Raw genomic sequence first — 16,722 nt, 5'->3', positions numbered from 1 at the left:
TGCTATTTTGGTAAAATTTTGTTATATGAGTTTATTTGATAAACTATATATAGACATACAGTTGTAAAATATAAATATTGTATTACATAAGAAAATTTTAAAATTACAATTTTAAAATAATTTAAATGAAAATGATAAGTGATATTATGTGTTTATTTTTTAATTTAATCAAAACATTTCTAACTGTTTGCTTAGAGATGTTAAATAAGATTTGAGTTTGGCTTTAGTTTGAATTATTTTATGTGTAATTTAGAATTGAAAACCCGTCATGTCCCTTTCTGTCTCGTCCTGATCCGTCCCGGTCCCACCCCGCCCTGTCCCGTCCTGTCTTTTATATGTCATAAAATTTATGTCCCGTAATCGTTTCTTTTTAAAACATAATCATTTGCCAATGTTTATTATAAGAAACTTGGTATAAGATTTAGACGGGATACCCGTATTCCTCGTTTAAATATTCCTTGTTCAATTTTTAATTTTATTGATCTTTCGGTTTTGTCTTTATTTCTCATTACTTTCTTCAATTCAAAGATTCATGTTTTAGTCTTTTTGTTTTCTAAAGATTTAGGTATTTCTATTTTTTTTTTAATACATGTATTTATTGTAGTTTTGTTATCCGAAGTATACGTTATCTTCTTGTACCTGTCATTTCATGTCCAAATATTTGAAATAAATAGGAAAGTGTAAATTAAATTTAGCAATTTAAATTACATGTCCCCGTATCGTACTCGTAGTTTTCTATTTGAAAGTTGAAAGTGAATTGAACTCTATGACCGTGTCTCATAACAATTATATCTGTTTTGTTTTTTTTATGAGACATAATTCAGATAATGTTTGTTTTCGAATTATATGTTCCCGTATCGTATCCATTCCTATAAGTTTATATATTTTTTAAATAAATAACACCATTTATATGTAACTAAATATAATTTTAATATATGTAAAATTTCATATAATCGTCCAAAAGTAAAGATTTATACGTCCCAAAGTTGAATTTTGTTCAATATTTTGAGATTTTGAGAATTAAATATAACTACCAATTTTTGTTATTTCAACCGGTTATCCAAAACTTATACATCATATTTTTCAAGGATATTTTAAAATTGTACGTATATGTGAGATAATGTTTGTAGATATTTATTTATTATATCATTTATATCATACCAATTTGACATTTTATTTGTTTTCAATTAGATTAAATCATAAAAATATAATCCATTTATTATTTAAAAATTGGTAATAATTCGTTAAAATCATTTAAATGTGATATATCCACTTGTTATTTAGTTTTATTCTTAATACAAATTTTATGGCCTAGAATGTTTAGTGGATTTTGGAAGAGATTTTGGTTTTTGTTTTTCAAAAACTTATTTTCAAACAATCAAGATTTTGAATTTTTGGATTCCCTAAAATTTAGTAAAACTATTTTGTTGTAATCTTCCATTCATGATTTTAGATTTTTAAGTTTTCTAAAATTTAGGGAATCTAGTTTTTAGTTTTTCTACGTTATTTTACTCAAAAACCAAAAACCACATTTTTGGGATTTTTAATACAAAAAACTAATATAAAAACCTAAAACTAAAATCTATAATTCAAAAAATAAAAACCAAATCCAAAAACTGAATTAAAAAACAGCATCCATTCATGGCCTATATGTTTATAATCTCAAAATGTAGTTTATGATTTGATAAAACAATTATTTAATACTTGATAATAGTAATGATATGCAAATTGCCAATGGATGAAGATTTATTTTGTTAAGATGGTGTGAAATTAATAAGAAAAAAGAAGTTTAGAATAATCATTAACTAACTGTTTGACCAAATAAAAACCATTAACTAATTGAATTAATGATAAATTTTGTAGATATCATTTGTGCTATAATTGCTAGATTGATTTTTGAATATGAATATTTTTTATGTGAAAATAAGAAATTTGTGTGATCTAGAATGTTTATTCGCATGATTTTAGCAACAAAATATATAATTATTGATTTATTTAAATTTTATTTATATTTTAAAATTATATAATTTTTAAAATTTGATGATATGATCAGTTATGTATATTTACTATATAGAATTTGATTAGTTGATTATTTCATATGCTAACATATTTTTTATCTTTTAATTTTTCTAAAAAAATGGTTATCTTTGTTTATTTAGATATATGATGATTTTGTTTTATTAGATTTCATTCTATATAAATTATTAATTTCGAAATTATATTAAAATTTTAAATTAATACTAAATATGTTTATGTATATTCAAAATAGATATGTTTACATATATTTAATTTTGAATTTAATTGTCCACTTTTTATGGTAAATGATTATTATGATTTCCATAAATATAGATTTTTTTGTTTTTGTTTTTGTTATTTTTTGCTGTCATTAATTCTGTTTGGCAACTGGTTTTATTTTCATGAAATTTTTTTTTAAAATTGGGAGGTGTTTGGCTTCAAGTTTTCCTTCCCAATTAATAGTATAGATTAAAAGAATTAACTGAATTTTGATTAAATTTATTATAAATTAGATAAAATTATCAAATTTATAACTAATACATGATAGATTAGAAAAAGACTAAGAATGGTCTAGTTTCATCCCATTTTTAAAAATTTCTTGCCTAATTTCGTTTACTCCTAATGTAATCGCTAAGCCCAGCCTATCTGTTTCGATTAATGACTAATCTCTATCTAACTCTTTTTATCGATCATAACATTTAGATTAAGAATTTGTGATGGTTTATAATAATTTATGTTCAAGATTTTAACGAAATAACAAATTTGGCTTTAAGAATATGTTTTTCCTTATTTACTACAATTTTGAAACCATTGTTATAATTTTGTATTTATATTGTGTCTTTTTCATTTGCAGGAGTCAAACTATACGTATAACTAATACCATTTATTTTTATTTTTAATCAATTTAATAAAATAACTCTTAAACTAATTCTCCGAATAATCTTCATTCAATCCCTAATTTTTTGCTTGGCGCTAGATCCACCTTCAACAATTTTTTAATCAAAGGTTTCATAAGCTCATATTAGAGTTTAATATTTTTATATGGTTGTCATTAAACAAGATTTTTTTAATTCCCATATTGAATTGTTGTTTATAGTTTTATGTTATATCATATAAAAATGATAAAAATAAATGTAAACTACTTTTGGGTTTTTGTCATCACTCACCACTATCTCTCCTTTTCCCATATTTGGGTAAGAGACCTTGTTATAGTCTTTTAGACCTATTCAGGAATCACGGCTCCATGAGTTTTACTTTCTTATTTGACAAAATCCACATGCATGTATCATCTTAAAAGCTAAGCTCAATAAAGATTATCATTCCTCCATCTCAATGATCAATAATGAGAATCTAAAGAAAAGTGAATGGTTTGTAAAACGTGGATTGCTATTATTCACATAAAGACAATTTGGACTACATGGTACTTTGACTACTTAGTTGTATTTATGTTTCTATTGGAATTTATATATAATTCTAACCGCATATTTGGTTTCGAAAAACAAAATTCAAAATCTAAAAAAATAATTTTTCACGACTACAGAATTTCTAGTGAAGTTTTTCGACAAAGTTAACAATTTCCGAATAGATAGAAAATTAGTCATAAATTAATCAGAAATTTGCAAATATTTTTTCGGCCACCAGTTTTTTGAGAAATTGTGATCGAAAAATAAAATGCTATATACAGTTTTTTCAGGAATTGTGTGTGACAACAAAATCTTCACTATGTATCCAACTCTTTGATGTTTAGTGTACTGTTAATTTTCTATATAAATTGATAGATATTTATCTCAAGTAGTGTAGACATTAATCAATTAGAACTTAAAAATAAGATAAACCTGATGAAATTTTAGCCAAATATTTAAGGATACAGACTTTTCCAGCTGGCTTCACATCTTCACATAGAAGTCACTTTTACTGCCCTATGCACATTAGCAAATACGGTTTCTTTTTCTTTTTCTGTAAATTCCTTAATATTTTCGAGAAGAAAACATTTTGACTAGGCCTGGGCATTCGGGTTTTCGGGTAGACCCCATTCGGGTTCGGATTATATGGGTTTAGAAAAATAGAACCCATTGGGTAATTTTAGATTTTCGGTTCGGTTTTGGTTTGGGTATTTTTGGGTTCGGATCGGTTTGGGTTACAAATTTCAGAACCCGATTACTACCCAAATTACCGGGTATCCGAAAAAGCCCATTAAAAATTAGATTAAATTAAACAAGTTTAGCTAAATTTTGACATATGTAACAAATAAATTTGAGATATTTTGATTATTTTGGGTATTTAGGTGTAAATCTAATTGATATATTCAAAATTATAATTACAATAATGGATAACTAAATGCTATTAATGTTAAATATTAATAATATTTTAGATATTTGTATATTGTTCGGGTTTATGAGTACCCATTCGGGTAACGAGTATTATCCTAACTCTAACCCGAACCCACGTGTTTACCAATATAAAACCCAATAGGGTTATTTAGACATACCCGTACCCTACCAGAACCGGTTTTTTCGGGTCGGGTTCCGGATTGGATATTCGGGTTCGGTTTTTTTGCCCAGTCTTACATTTTGTATTATTTTCCCGAACAGCATTTTTTAAAAAAAAAATTGAGCCACTCTGGAAATTAATAAGAACTATTTTGATAAGGCCCATCAGTCTTCTTATAAACATGCCTTTTTCGTATTGAGTTCAGAATTTAAATGGAGAGAATAAATTAGACTAATGATTTTTTTGTAGTAGGTCCATCTAGATCCACTAAGAATAAATTAGACTAATGGGTAACTTTTTTTTAACTTAAACTATGTATTTATAAGTGCTGTTATTTTAGTGGAAAAGACTGATTAAAAAAAAAAATGTGAGTAAAACATAAGCAAAATATAAGCAAAAATAATAGAAAATCGTACAAATTAATCATTTATATATTTACGTTTTCTGAAAACAATGCATGGTTTATAGTTACTATCATTCGCATTAAAGTAAAAAAATATTTTATATACATGCATAATACATTCTAACTAAAATAGACTACATGATAACCGATGTTCTAAGTTGTAACAATCGATTATTAAAAATGTTTATATTAATCATCACTTTATGAATTTGGTTATTTGTATGATCGTGTTAGGCAATAGTATTGGGTCGACGGCTCCTTCTGGACACCTTGTGGTGCTGACATGAGCTTCCCATTACACACTGAAACTAAACAAATTACATGTAGTTTGTGATATTTGAGAAAGGGATGCTTGAATGTTGGCTGTCTGTTTTGTCTATGCATTCGATTATACAACCATCCAAAGTCATCTGATAAAAATAAATTTATAAACAAAAAAAATTATCAGTAGAATAATTTCAAATAAGTCACATTGAGATTCATAAAAAATTAAAGAAATCTCTTCAAAGAAATGTCAATACCTGCTCAGAAACGCTGGGAACAATGCATGAAATTAGCAAAACCCACCATAAAGCTCTCAACATGGTGTGGGAGCTATCAAGAACTCACAAACACTCTAACATAATCGGGAACCCAAGTATTGTCCTTAAAAAAGTTAAAAGATTCTATCGAAATTTTTTTTGACATCGTTACAAATTATACGTCTCTTTTTTTAGATGGACCGGGTTCGAACCCGGATTTGGTGAGAAAGCAACACATATGAGAACCACTAACCCACTTGCTCCTTCTCATATAAAAAAAAATCTTCTTCATATTAAAATATATGTTTAATATTTATTTATTTCTGAACAATCCCAAATTTTTAATGTATATCATAATTTTTAAATAAGTTACAATATGATTTATGAATACAAATGTAAAGCATGATATTTAATAATATTATATTTTACTAGAATATAAACATGTTGACTAAGATCAGATTTTCAATAAAATTATACAATTCATCAAACCAGTAACACAAATTTTTTACATAAAGCATAAACTAAGACAGCATTTCAAAGTTACAAAACATGAAAAAATATATATGTGATTTTCTTAATAAATAAGTCCAAATAGGTAAGAAAGTTTAAAGAAAAAAAAAGAAACAGAAACCTAACCTCTGAAGTCTTATCTAATATTCTCTATTGTCCTTTTTTGTTCTCAGTAGCAAACCTTGAAGCAAAGAACCTAAAATATAGCAGATTCGCAACTTGAATGCCTGCTATAATGAAAAAATAGTTCTCAAGCTTGTTCTTGTTCATGTCTTTGTCTCCTAACCATGATCTCCCTTCCTTGCGCGTTACGACATCAATCACATTAATAAGAAGTGTGCATATGTAACTCGCAATGGACGAACTCAAGAAAAAGATGGCTCCCGCAACAGCTCTCATATGTTCGGGCATCCTAACCGTTAGAAACTCCATCAGAGCCACCGCGGAAAACGCTTCGGTTAAACCCGCAAGAGCGAACTGCGGAAGGAGCATTAGAATAGAAACAGGCGACACGAATGTGCCATTCTTTAGAGCTGAAGCTCTTCGCTTCTTCTCTTGGAATGCCGCGACAATCATACAAATGATTCCCATTATGATACCTAATGAATGTAAGAAAAAAATACTCAAAGAAAGACATAGAATAACCTATAATCTTGTAAACCTTTTAACAAAAAACTAGGCAATACCTATCTCGATTCGTTGTGTCATTGTTAACCGTTTTTTCTGCCCCGTGATTCGTTTCGCAATCGGTATGATAACACACTCGTAAAGTGAGATCCAAATGGCAAGAGTTATCATGGAGACAAGGTTCATCCATCCTGCCGGGACATGGAACTTATGTGGTCCAAACGTTTTATCCATTTGCATAGCTTGAAGGATCCCGTAAATGTTTTGTTGGTCAGTCAGCATAAAACACGCGATTCCCGTGACCCAAACAGGTAAAATTGCGGTCACACATTTGAGGTTTTTCACCTGTTGGACAGTACATAATCTCCATTTATTCTTTGCCTTACCTTCTTCATTCAACTCGTTCGGACTAGTAACCACTGATGCTTTGTCCAAAAACCTTAACCTGTCACACCGAAACATCTAACTAAAATTAGTGACTTTACATATACACTTATATGAATGTAATTGTTTAAACTGCCAATTTCTAGCATTGAAATGTGCGAAAAACAATTGTAGAAAGTGTATTTTTTTGTTAAAGATTCATTTTGGAAGATAAAACACGATATTGATGTATAAACTAATGTAATATATGAACTAATGTAATAAATGAACTACAAACCTTTGTTTGTCTCGGACCAAAGTGCTGGATGATCCATCTTTAGAAGGGCCAACGTAGAACGTTATATCTGCTCCAGGTTTCACCTTACGTTTCTTACAAGCCGCGGCAACAACCTTAACCATGTCCGCGAACACACTTCCCTCAGGCTTTGCACAAATGTAAGAGTGCTGACCAATGAGGAAGGTGGTGATGGAGAGTGCAAAACAAGCCGTGGGGATCACGAAACCAATGACCCAACTGATATTAGTCTGTATATAGACGACACCTGTCAGTGCAATGACTAGAGCCACAGTGAAGGAGAAGTACCACCAGTTAAAGAATGTTTCAAGCTGAGCTTTGCCTTTTTTAGTGCTTGTATCGAATTGATCTGCTCCAAATGCAATGTTGCATGGTCTAATCCCTCCTGCTCCAATGGCTAGTAAACCTAAACCGGAGAAGAGAACCCCAAGCTGCCATTTTGTAGGCTGGTTTACACAATTTGATGGATCGTTGCAAGCCTCGGGTCTTAATCGCGGTAAAGCCGCGGTTAGAGCAATCATTCCCATTCCCTATCATAGAAAAAATGTTCAATTAAATTTTCTTTGCTTTTAGATTGTTTTTTTTTGTTCAAAATTAGATTGTTTTTTTTTTCTTTTTCTTATAACCAGGAGGTGATCCGGACAGGACTAAAACATAACACCATAACAATTATGGTAAAGGGTACTTAGTCTTAACCCATAGAACAAATACGCTATCATACTCGAGTCAACACTGAACCACTATATATTTCTCCTCAAGCGCGAAATCACTAGATATTTCTATATGGCCAGGGGTTTTCACCCGATCTTCCCCGGACCTAAGAAGATTACGGGCCTAAAGCCTCGAACCTCCTAATTACCAAAAAAGAAAAAACAATGAACCACACACTTTAGGTTCTTACTTCCGAATTTATCGTCTTGAAATTGAAGAGAAAGGTAGGAAAAAATTACGATGAAGGAGGCAATAGAACCGAGGAGAAGAGTCCAAAATCTTCCAAGGTAAGCATCAGAGACAAAAGCACCTGCGAGACTAAGAACATTGCAAGAACCAAACCAAATGTTGATGACATTCACCAAGAAAACACCACCAAGATTGTATTTTTTCGTGAGATACACCGATAAATTCCCTATCAAGCTCATTGACGCCAGCTTCTCAAACGACTCATTTGCTTCACAAAACCAAAATATAAAAAAATTACTTATATATCACTCTTCCATAAGATTAAACCCAAAAAAAGACTCAAAAAAACTAACCAATAATATACTTGATAGCTCTCCATCCTCCTTTCTCCTTTTTAAGATCATGTGATGATGAAGAATCAATGTCCATTGTTGGTTCTTAGTTTTTAAGAGGAAATGAGAAAAAATGCTTTTTAATTGTGTTTATAGATTTGTTGGAGATGAAGTCAGTGAAGAAGTAAACAAGAAAAAGTCAGTCACACAATGTGTATTTAACTATGTTCATGCTGTTTACTAGGAATAGGGATTATTTTCCGAGTTTGTTATAGATACTATTGAAATTATTTTTGTTTTATTAAAAGTCAAATTGGGGCTTAGGTTTCGTAACCCCTATCCTAATTTAACTTGTCTTAAAATAATTATTTTATAATTAATTTGATAAATTTGGAACAGAAATTATAAGCATACGTGGATAGAAAAAATTAAACTAGCAATAAAATGATACAAATAGTTTTAACAGTAAGCAACATGTTTTTTTTTCCCGAGTTTGTACCACCGCACGAACAACCTGAGAGTGATAGTCTGATAGAGGTATCATATAGTTTCCATCATCAGTCAAAAATATGTTTTAAAGAGGAATTGTGAATTTTAAATTTATAATCTTGAAATAAGATTTTATCCTTTTAGCAAAAAAGCAAAATTTTATAAAAACAAACAAAAAAGGGGTTTGTGCCAATAAACCACTAACGTCGTCAATTTTTGCAATTCTATTATTCATATACAAAAATATACGAAACAATAAAATTGTATCAAGAATAATACGGAATACAGCCATTATACCAGATAAATTTATTTTTCTAAACGATTGTACGGTCACTTACATTTATTTATGAAAATTATAAAGATATATTTGAACTTCTAGTCACGAGGACTTCGATTTGATATATTATTTCTAAATTTTTTTTAAAACATGATAGTAGTGAAAACAAGCTATATTTCTTAGTTATTTTGATTTTGTAGGATTGACTTGAATTTTCTGGATTTAGAGCGTAAAATTTTAAAAAAAAATCCAATAAAAAAATAAAACAAGAAAATTATATTTTTATTTTTGTTTAAAAAGATGATGATATGGCAACTACGTCATCAATATCATCAAGGATGTGGCATCCATGTCAGCAACTATGAAAAAAGATATATGATTTTGCATGATTTGGTAAATTCGGATATAAAATTTGAATATTTTAAAAAAGATTGGGAATGCATAGGCACACTAACAAATGTTAGATATGAACTGAAATGTTTAGGTTGGGTATGAAATGGCGGATTTTCCGACTATACACACAAGCGAGATAAAATAATATGGAACTCAAACAAATCGACCTAGCCAAAAAGGAAGCTCATAAGCTCCCAGCCAGACCTGGTGTCGACCTTCACCTAGACAGTGATGGTGTTAATCGACATTGCCTCCGCAAAAGCCCTGGAATCATCCCTTACTACTCCAGGCAACGAACCCGTGCACCACACTCGACTCCACACAAAACCTAACATCAAACCAAGTATACACAATACATGAAACACACAAACAACCACATATCCAAATCCCCAAATCATCTACACATTCAAAACAAACATCATAAAGTACCATCGAGCTTAGCTTAGCTATGGTCACACACTAACCTCTAATTTGGATTGGACTGAGATTAGAAAAAACAAGAAGACAACCACATAATAGCCTTCCTCACACCAACAGCCACAAATACCTTCACCTCATGCTTGCTAACACGAAAAACACATCCTTCTGCTCCTATAGATCACCCCACAGCCTCTCCTTTTCTCTTAGTATTAATAACAAGCCATATCTCTTTCATTTCTCTCTGGAAGCGGTAAAACCAGAAAAACACATAAAGAAAGGCGCAACTCGTGTTTTAACAAAACTTAGGATTTTTATAAATTAAATTTGAGCTAAACCGGTGATTTAAAACTAAACCGCACAATTCCAATTTGATGGTTTCAACAGACATCCTTCCAAAACGATCACATGCGTTACAATAAAAGCGTCGTCACCGCGGTGCTTGACTTCACTGTGTTTCTTCTGTTAATAACTATCTCAAGTCACATCTAGATTCATGTTTTTTCCTCGTTGGCATGTTCTTAAAGGCCTCGGGATTTCTTGTGACGATGGTGGGCGATAGTGTCAAAGGGCATACCACTATTTATGGGGAATGCATCAGTTGCATGTTCAGATGGATTATGCACGTAGTCAGATTTATAAAACAACCTCCCACGTGTAACACCTCGAACGACATCCAACCAGTAGGCCCCATATTCACTCTTAGTACATGGGTCCACCTCTCTTGATAGGCGTCACGTACTCTCACTAAGTCCGTGAGTCCACCCATATCCGACGGTCGGCTTGCTATGTCTGAAACGTTTAAAAACTTGTTTATTGGTTGTACAAGCTGCCAGAAATAGAAAAATACACTATGATTAATTATTAAGAAAATATCTGTTTTAACAAAAATAGCAGAAATACTCATAACAAGTTAAAATCTTAGCCTAACAAAACCATTAAAATGCTCTTTTTTTCCACTGAAAGTTGATATTTCATTGATAACATACGATTGAATTACACTAAGCTGGCGAGTATATGAAAACTCCCAGAGACATTTGCTGGCAAGTATAAAACCCCCAGCAGAGACTAAGACCTTAGAGGCCAAAACTACAAAGAAAAACCTTACAAGAAAAGCCAAGAGAATAACAGCTAAAAAGCTCCAACACAACAACCATAAGTCCTCTTCGTTTATAAGAGGCCGACTAACACTTCCATAGAAACAGTTTGGCGGTGAAGGAGGTTACTGACTGGAGCCTCGAAAGAACCCAAAGATCAAATGTCATCAGACATACTTAAAGCCCGAAGAGAAAACTAAAACGAGCTCACACAACCACCTCCACAGCAGAAACGAAGACGACACAACAAGTAGAACAGAACACGGAACCTAACCAACCTGTCCAATCTAAAACCAATGGAAACGAGATTGCGGAGGATCAAGGAGAAGCCTTGAGAATCGGGAGGGGAAACGCCAAAGAGGATCACCTATCCTTACACACGGACCTTCGTAGACCCAACCAAAGCCATCTACAGACTAAGGACTGGTTACGCCACGCAAAGAGAAGGACAAGAGATCGAACCCACCACAACGTCCAGATTACAGCCCTGAAACCAAGAAAGATCCCAAGGAGGAGCTAGTAGATGCCATTATAGGAGGTTACCATCCGAATGAAGAACCCACAGAACGAAACCTATCGCCAAATCACCACACCAATAAACCAGAAGGAGGACAGAGAAATAGGCAAAGCTAGGAGACAATCAAGCCAACCCATCAGCTGAATCTAAGGCTTGAAAATACAACACAAAATCTTAGCATAATACACTAACCCAACCGGAGAATGACAGAACCAAGAAACGAAACCAGCTGCTACAACCTTCAGAAAAACCAAGAGGAAGCTTCCGATGGCGAGAGACGAGACTAGCAGGAAGGCAAGAGGAAGGCAAGGAGAAAAAGAGATGACCTCTCAAAAATCTTGAAAATCTGATACAAGCAAACAAACAACAACAATGTGGTTAGGACGCAATAATAACTTCTTCATGCTAAGTTGAAGTTCTTTAGCAGGCTCGATCTTCTTCAACTTCTAGACCAAATTATCGAGCAGATAGCCCACTACCTCTTTGAAGTTGAAAAGAGAGAATACTAATCTGTATACACACAAGATCTAAAAATTAAATATTTAGCTTTACTTATATTTTAATTAGTTCTCTCTCATACTAGTTTGTTTTGGACAAAAATAACCTTATACATAGATAACAAAAATTTTAGCGAGATAACGTAATAAATATCAATAAACTGTAAATTGTTTTTATCCATTATTTAGTGTTTATAATTTTTAACTTCGAAAATACTATACAATGATTTAACACAATAAATGATTTAACACATTAACTATGCAATAATAAATGATTTAACACGATCACTATGAGTTTACCATATAACTTGTAATTTATCGCGATACAATATGATTTATACTGTTAATAAATTATTTAACATATTAAGTTAAACAATAAAATTACAAACATGTTTTATTATATCATATGGTAAACAGTGTCCTCGATCTGAAATGAAAAACGTCAAAATTTGATAATTCTTTATTTATATTTATAAGGTGTAATGTATAATTTATCCCGTTAAACATATTGTTAGTTCGGTAATTATATAGTTATCCATATTCATAAACTATAACAAAGTAGTTATACTAGAAAATTACGAATGATTTATTACATCGTTAATGAATAATGTTGCATCCATATTTGTTATTCGTTAGCGGATAACAATATAGTTAAATGTGATAATCCATGTGCAAGAATAATAAGGCTACTTTTGTCATTAAAAAGAAAGATGAGAGAAAACTAATTAAACAAAAGCTATAGTCAGATTATTAATTTTTCATTTATTTATGTATATACTTTTAACTCACCCTTATGGTTTTTAATTTTATGCATGGCTACTTGAATTTTTTTGCACATGTTTAATGGTTTTGCAAATGTTTAGATGGATCTTGGAGGATGACAATGATGATGATGTTAATGTTGATGTTGATGTTGAATTGTTAGGTTTATTTGTAGAACATATCGAGGTGCAGGACAGTGTCATGTTCTTTAGCTTATGCATGGATCATATCAACAATGTTTTACAATTTTCTATGAATAAACCAAAACACATTTGAAGTACATGATGCTTACTAGGATATATGGTTTAGAAGAGAATACTGAGAGGGTTTGCAATGTGTACGTCAACGAAGGGGTTGTAATGTTTCTTGAAGTGGTTGGTCAAGATAAAAAAGTGAGAGATATTGCTACAAGAAGGTCATTGGATGTAGCATAGAGGAAACTTGATGAAGGTTTAAACGCTATTTTGAAGTTAACAGCGAATATACTAAAAACGGGAGAATGAGAGTTCACAAGGAAAAGCTCAGTTTAAGAAGTATGGATATATGTTGTTCTTATTTTAAAGATTGCATTCAAGCACTTGACAGAATTCATATCTCAGGTCGTCCTCCTAGTACATATATAGAAATTTATAGTAGGATAAAAATAGAATCTACGATGAATGTCCTTACTATGTAACTTTTATATGAAGTTCATATATTTTTATGTTGGTGTACCATAAAAAGTGAAAAGATCCGGCCCGTGTCTTTCTTTATTTAATAACCCTAGCAATCAACATTCATCGAGTAAACCAGCGGAAACAAACCAAAATAACATTAGTAAGAAACACACTACCAATATATTTAAATCAGTAACATGTACTAGTAACATATTTATTTTCTATTTTTAAATATCCTTCTTAGAAATAAACTTAATTCACACCGCTTAGAATAATCTTTGGTTCCAATCGAAGGATTTCTTGGTCCACAAGTAACTTCGACATCTCCTCCTCCGGCAAAGTCACCGATACTACTCTCCCAAACCCTTTCTCCGGCGACGGCATCACCATAATCACCCCTTCTCCACCAACTTTTCCGATCCTGTAACTAACATGCACAGGCCTAACACCGTTCTCAAACACAGCCTCGTACATCAACGGCTCTCCTTCAACAATCATATGTTCCATATTCACAATAGTCAAATCTCCACCGTACATTAGCCCTTGTTCCCCAACCCGGTTTAGCTCGGACCGGATTTTCTCCACGGTTAGGCTCGCCACGTGGTCGTTTATCAAACGTGCCACATGTCTGATCTCTTGATCAGCCACGTTACACATCTCTAGTGACGTAAAGCTTAAAGCGTTACCAAAGAAACCATAAGGAAGTGGATCAGGCAAAAGCCTCCTAAAGTCCACACACATGCACACTCGATCATGGCTCTTACGCTTTGTTAGAGCGACACGTGTCCAGAAAAGCGCGGCAAACACATCGAACGGTGAGGCTTTTGGGAATATTCCGTCTTGGAGGCATTTCTTGAAAGCGGAGGTAGAGAAACTGAACGTTGCGGTTGTTGTTTTTGTTGAAATGGGCTTAGAAATGGGCTCGGAGTTGGGTTTAACGGGCTTAGTATCAGTTAAGATGGAGGGTAGTGGTGAGAAGGATGGAGGATGGATGATACTTTGATGGCGTTGGGCTTCGGTCCATGACTTTAACAGAACAGTTAGTGTTGTTGCGTCTGCTTGTCTGTGTGGGCAGCTTAGGCCTATTGCTACTCCTCCACCTTCAAATTCGTTTATCTGCCAAAATCATTACAAAAATTGTTAGGGTTGGAAACCAAATTGACCGACCCGGACCGGACTGAAATTTGGTCAGTACTATTTGGTTTTTGGTTCGATATATCTAGCCGGAAATTCGAAGGTTACAGTGATACCGGTTTACCAAAACCTAATGGTTAAGATTGAAATTTTTATTAATATAATGGTTAAGCTTATGTTTATACTAATACCTTAACCTTAATCTTAATCAATAAACATACCGGTTTACCAAAACATAGTGCAGTAGCCTAATGGTTAAGGTATTTGTATAAACATAATGGTTAAGATTGATTTTTTTTTGTTACAAAATTATTGTTATGATTGAAACTTTTGTTAAAATAAATAAACGGTACGATTGAAAATTTATGTTACAAAAACTAAAGTTTTGATTAAATTCGGTACCAATAATATTACCAAATTGTACCAAAATTTACAACATATAATTCCTTTTATTATAAAAAAAAAAACTTAAAACTTTGAAGATTCAAATTTACCAAATTTAATCAATTTACCAACACAAATTTAGCTCTCAAGATCCAAAACTAAGAATTTAGTCAATCTACCAACATGTACCTAAAATACATTTTTTTTAATCAACATACTTAAAAAAGAAACTTTTCAGCTTAAAAAAACCAAACCAAACCAAAATTATAATTTTGTTATAATTCCGACACTAATAATTACTATGATTTTATCACCCTATACCATAAATGAAACCAGACAGAACCAAGATTATGTTTGGTTAAGACTGTGTAACGAACCTGTAGACGAAACGGTGCCCAAGTACTCGGATCATCTGGCATATCGTCCCAAGCCGTTAGATCACCCTCCTCTAGTCCATCAGCTGATCTCAACCATTCATCAACACCAACAGAAACTTTGGCTCTTAAGGTTCTTAGTCCAGCGTCGTTACACTTCACTTCCAAGATCCCGTCCGGGGTTTTAGCGACCCGACCAACAACTGGAGGGTACAAAGAGAGAAGCTCCGACAACGAGGTTCGGACCGAGTCCAGGTCAAAAGAACCAAATGGACTACGACTGTAGTAAACGATGACGTGAAGAGTATGTGGACTCATGGCGTTGTCTAAAGCCGTAAACGGGTGTACCCGATCCGACCTACATGGCTTGCTTGATACTGCTGTTAACATTGACTTCACTTCGACCCGGTTCTCTTGGGCGATACCCATTTTTTTATCTAGACAAACTATATGAGATTATGTTCTTCTTTTGTGTGTGTGTGTCTATGAGAAATTTAGAAACATAGCTTATATAGAAAGAAAACAAAGAAATGAACATTTTAGTTTACTAGAAAATAAAAATCTTTGCGTGAATAATGTGTGAAGTATGTTGCGGTTGCATTGATGGTGGGGATAGAGAGATCGGTGCTGGTGACTGCTAGTAGTTGTACTTGTATATTTTGATCCAATAAAAACTTACATTACCATAAATGTATATGTAATAAACTTATGGAAAATGAAAGTCACCAATCGATTTAATGTGTTCTCATAACGAGTGGTCCTCATCATACAAGTGGAGGTTAGGAGCGGATGTGTTGGTGACGAGGATGTGTTGTTACGTGCTCCATGCTAATTTGTTCCTAAGAGATGATTATTTAATGAGAAAAAATTGTTTTTAAAAAATAAATTTTTAAGTTATCGATGCATTATTTATTACAATTTACAAATTTCAAAGTAAATAACTAAGTATTATTGGTTTAGAATTTTAAAAAATTATGAATCACAAAAAATGGTGTAATTATCATCAATTTTTAGATGTTTTCTAAATATGTGTAAAAAAATTAGAAATTAAAAAAAAAAAAACAAAGAGAGTATTAGACCATGATTAATGGTAGCCTCTTAGGCATTTCTCAAGTATTTAGTAGAGGGCAGCAGAAGAAGAATGGTGTTAAACGGACTGCCGTAGACAACATTGAAAGCAGTCCAAGAGCCAGCCACACAAAGGTCGAAGACAAATCAGATGGGAAGACTAGGTTATTTTCCGAACT

The 16,722-nt window shown here is 32.3% G+C and overlaps 2 protein-coding genes across 2 annotated transcripts; both read right to left on the bottom strand.

The window, feature by feature from the left end:
* Nucleotides 1–5,933: 5,933 nt before the first annotated feature.
* LOC17882907 (protein NRT1/ PTR FAMILY 2.8) lies at nucleotides 5,934–8,575 on the bottom strand. The gene is made up of 5 exons (XM_006289241.2): nucleotides 8,500–8,575; nucleotides 8,197–8,414; nucleotides 7,229–7,776; nucleotides 6,627–7,012; nucleotides 5,934–6,539 (listed from the first exon to the last, which is right to left on the bottom strand). The coding sequence occupies exons 1-5, from the start codon at nucleotides 8,573–8,575 to the stop codon at nucleotides 6,091–6,093; spliced, it is 1,677 nt and encodes a 558-aa protein (XP_006289303.1). The 3' UTR covers nucleotides 5,934–6,090.
* Nucleotides 8,576–13,654: 5,079 nt separating this feature from the next.
* On the bottom strand, nucleotides 13,655–16,019 carry LOC17881879 (protein ECERIFERUM 26-like). Its single transcript, XM_006286440.2, has 2 exons — nucleotides 15,479–16,019; nucleotides 13,655–14,699 (listed from the first exon to the last, which is right to left on the bottom strand). The coding sequence occupies exons 1-2, from the start codon at nucleotides 15,902–15,904 to the stop codon at nucleotides 13,836–13,838; spliced, it is 1,290 nt and encodes a 429-aa protein (XP_006286502.1). The 5' UTR covers nucleotides 15,905–16,019; the 3' UTR covers nucleotides 13,655–13,835.
* Nucleotides 16,020–16,722: the final 703 nt, after the last annotated feature.

Source organism: Capsella rubella, unplaced genomic scaffold, assembly GCF_000375325.1.
Source record: "Capsella rubella cultivar Monte Gargano unplaced genomic scaffold, Caprub1_0 scaffold_6, whole genome shotgun sequence".
In the NCBI taxonomy this organism is placed as follows: Eukaryota; Viridiplantae; Streptophyta; class Magnoliopsida; order Brassicales; family Brassicaceae; genus Capsella; species Capsella rubella.
Note: the sequence above shows the minus strand (reverse complement) of the source record. Positions and strands in the feature narration are given on the sequence as shown.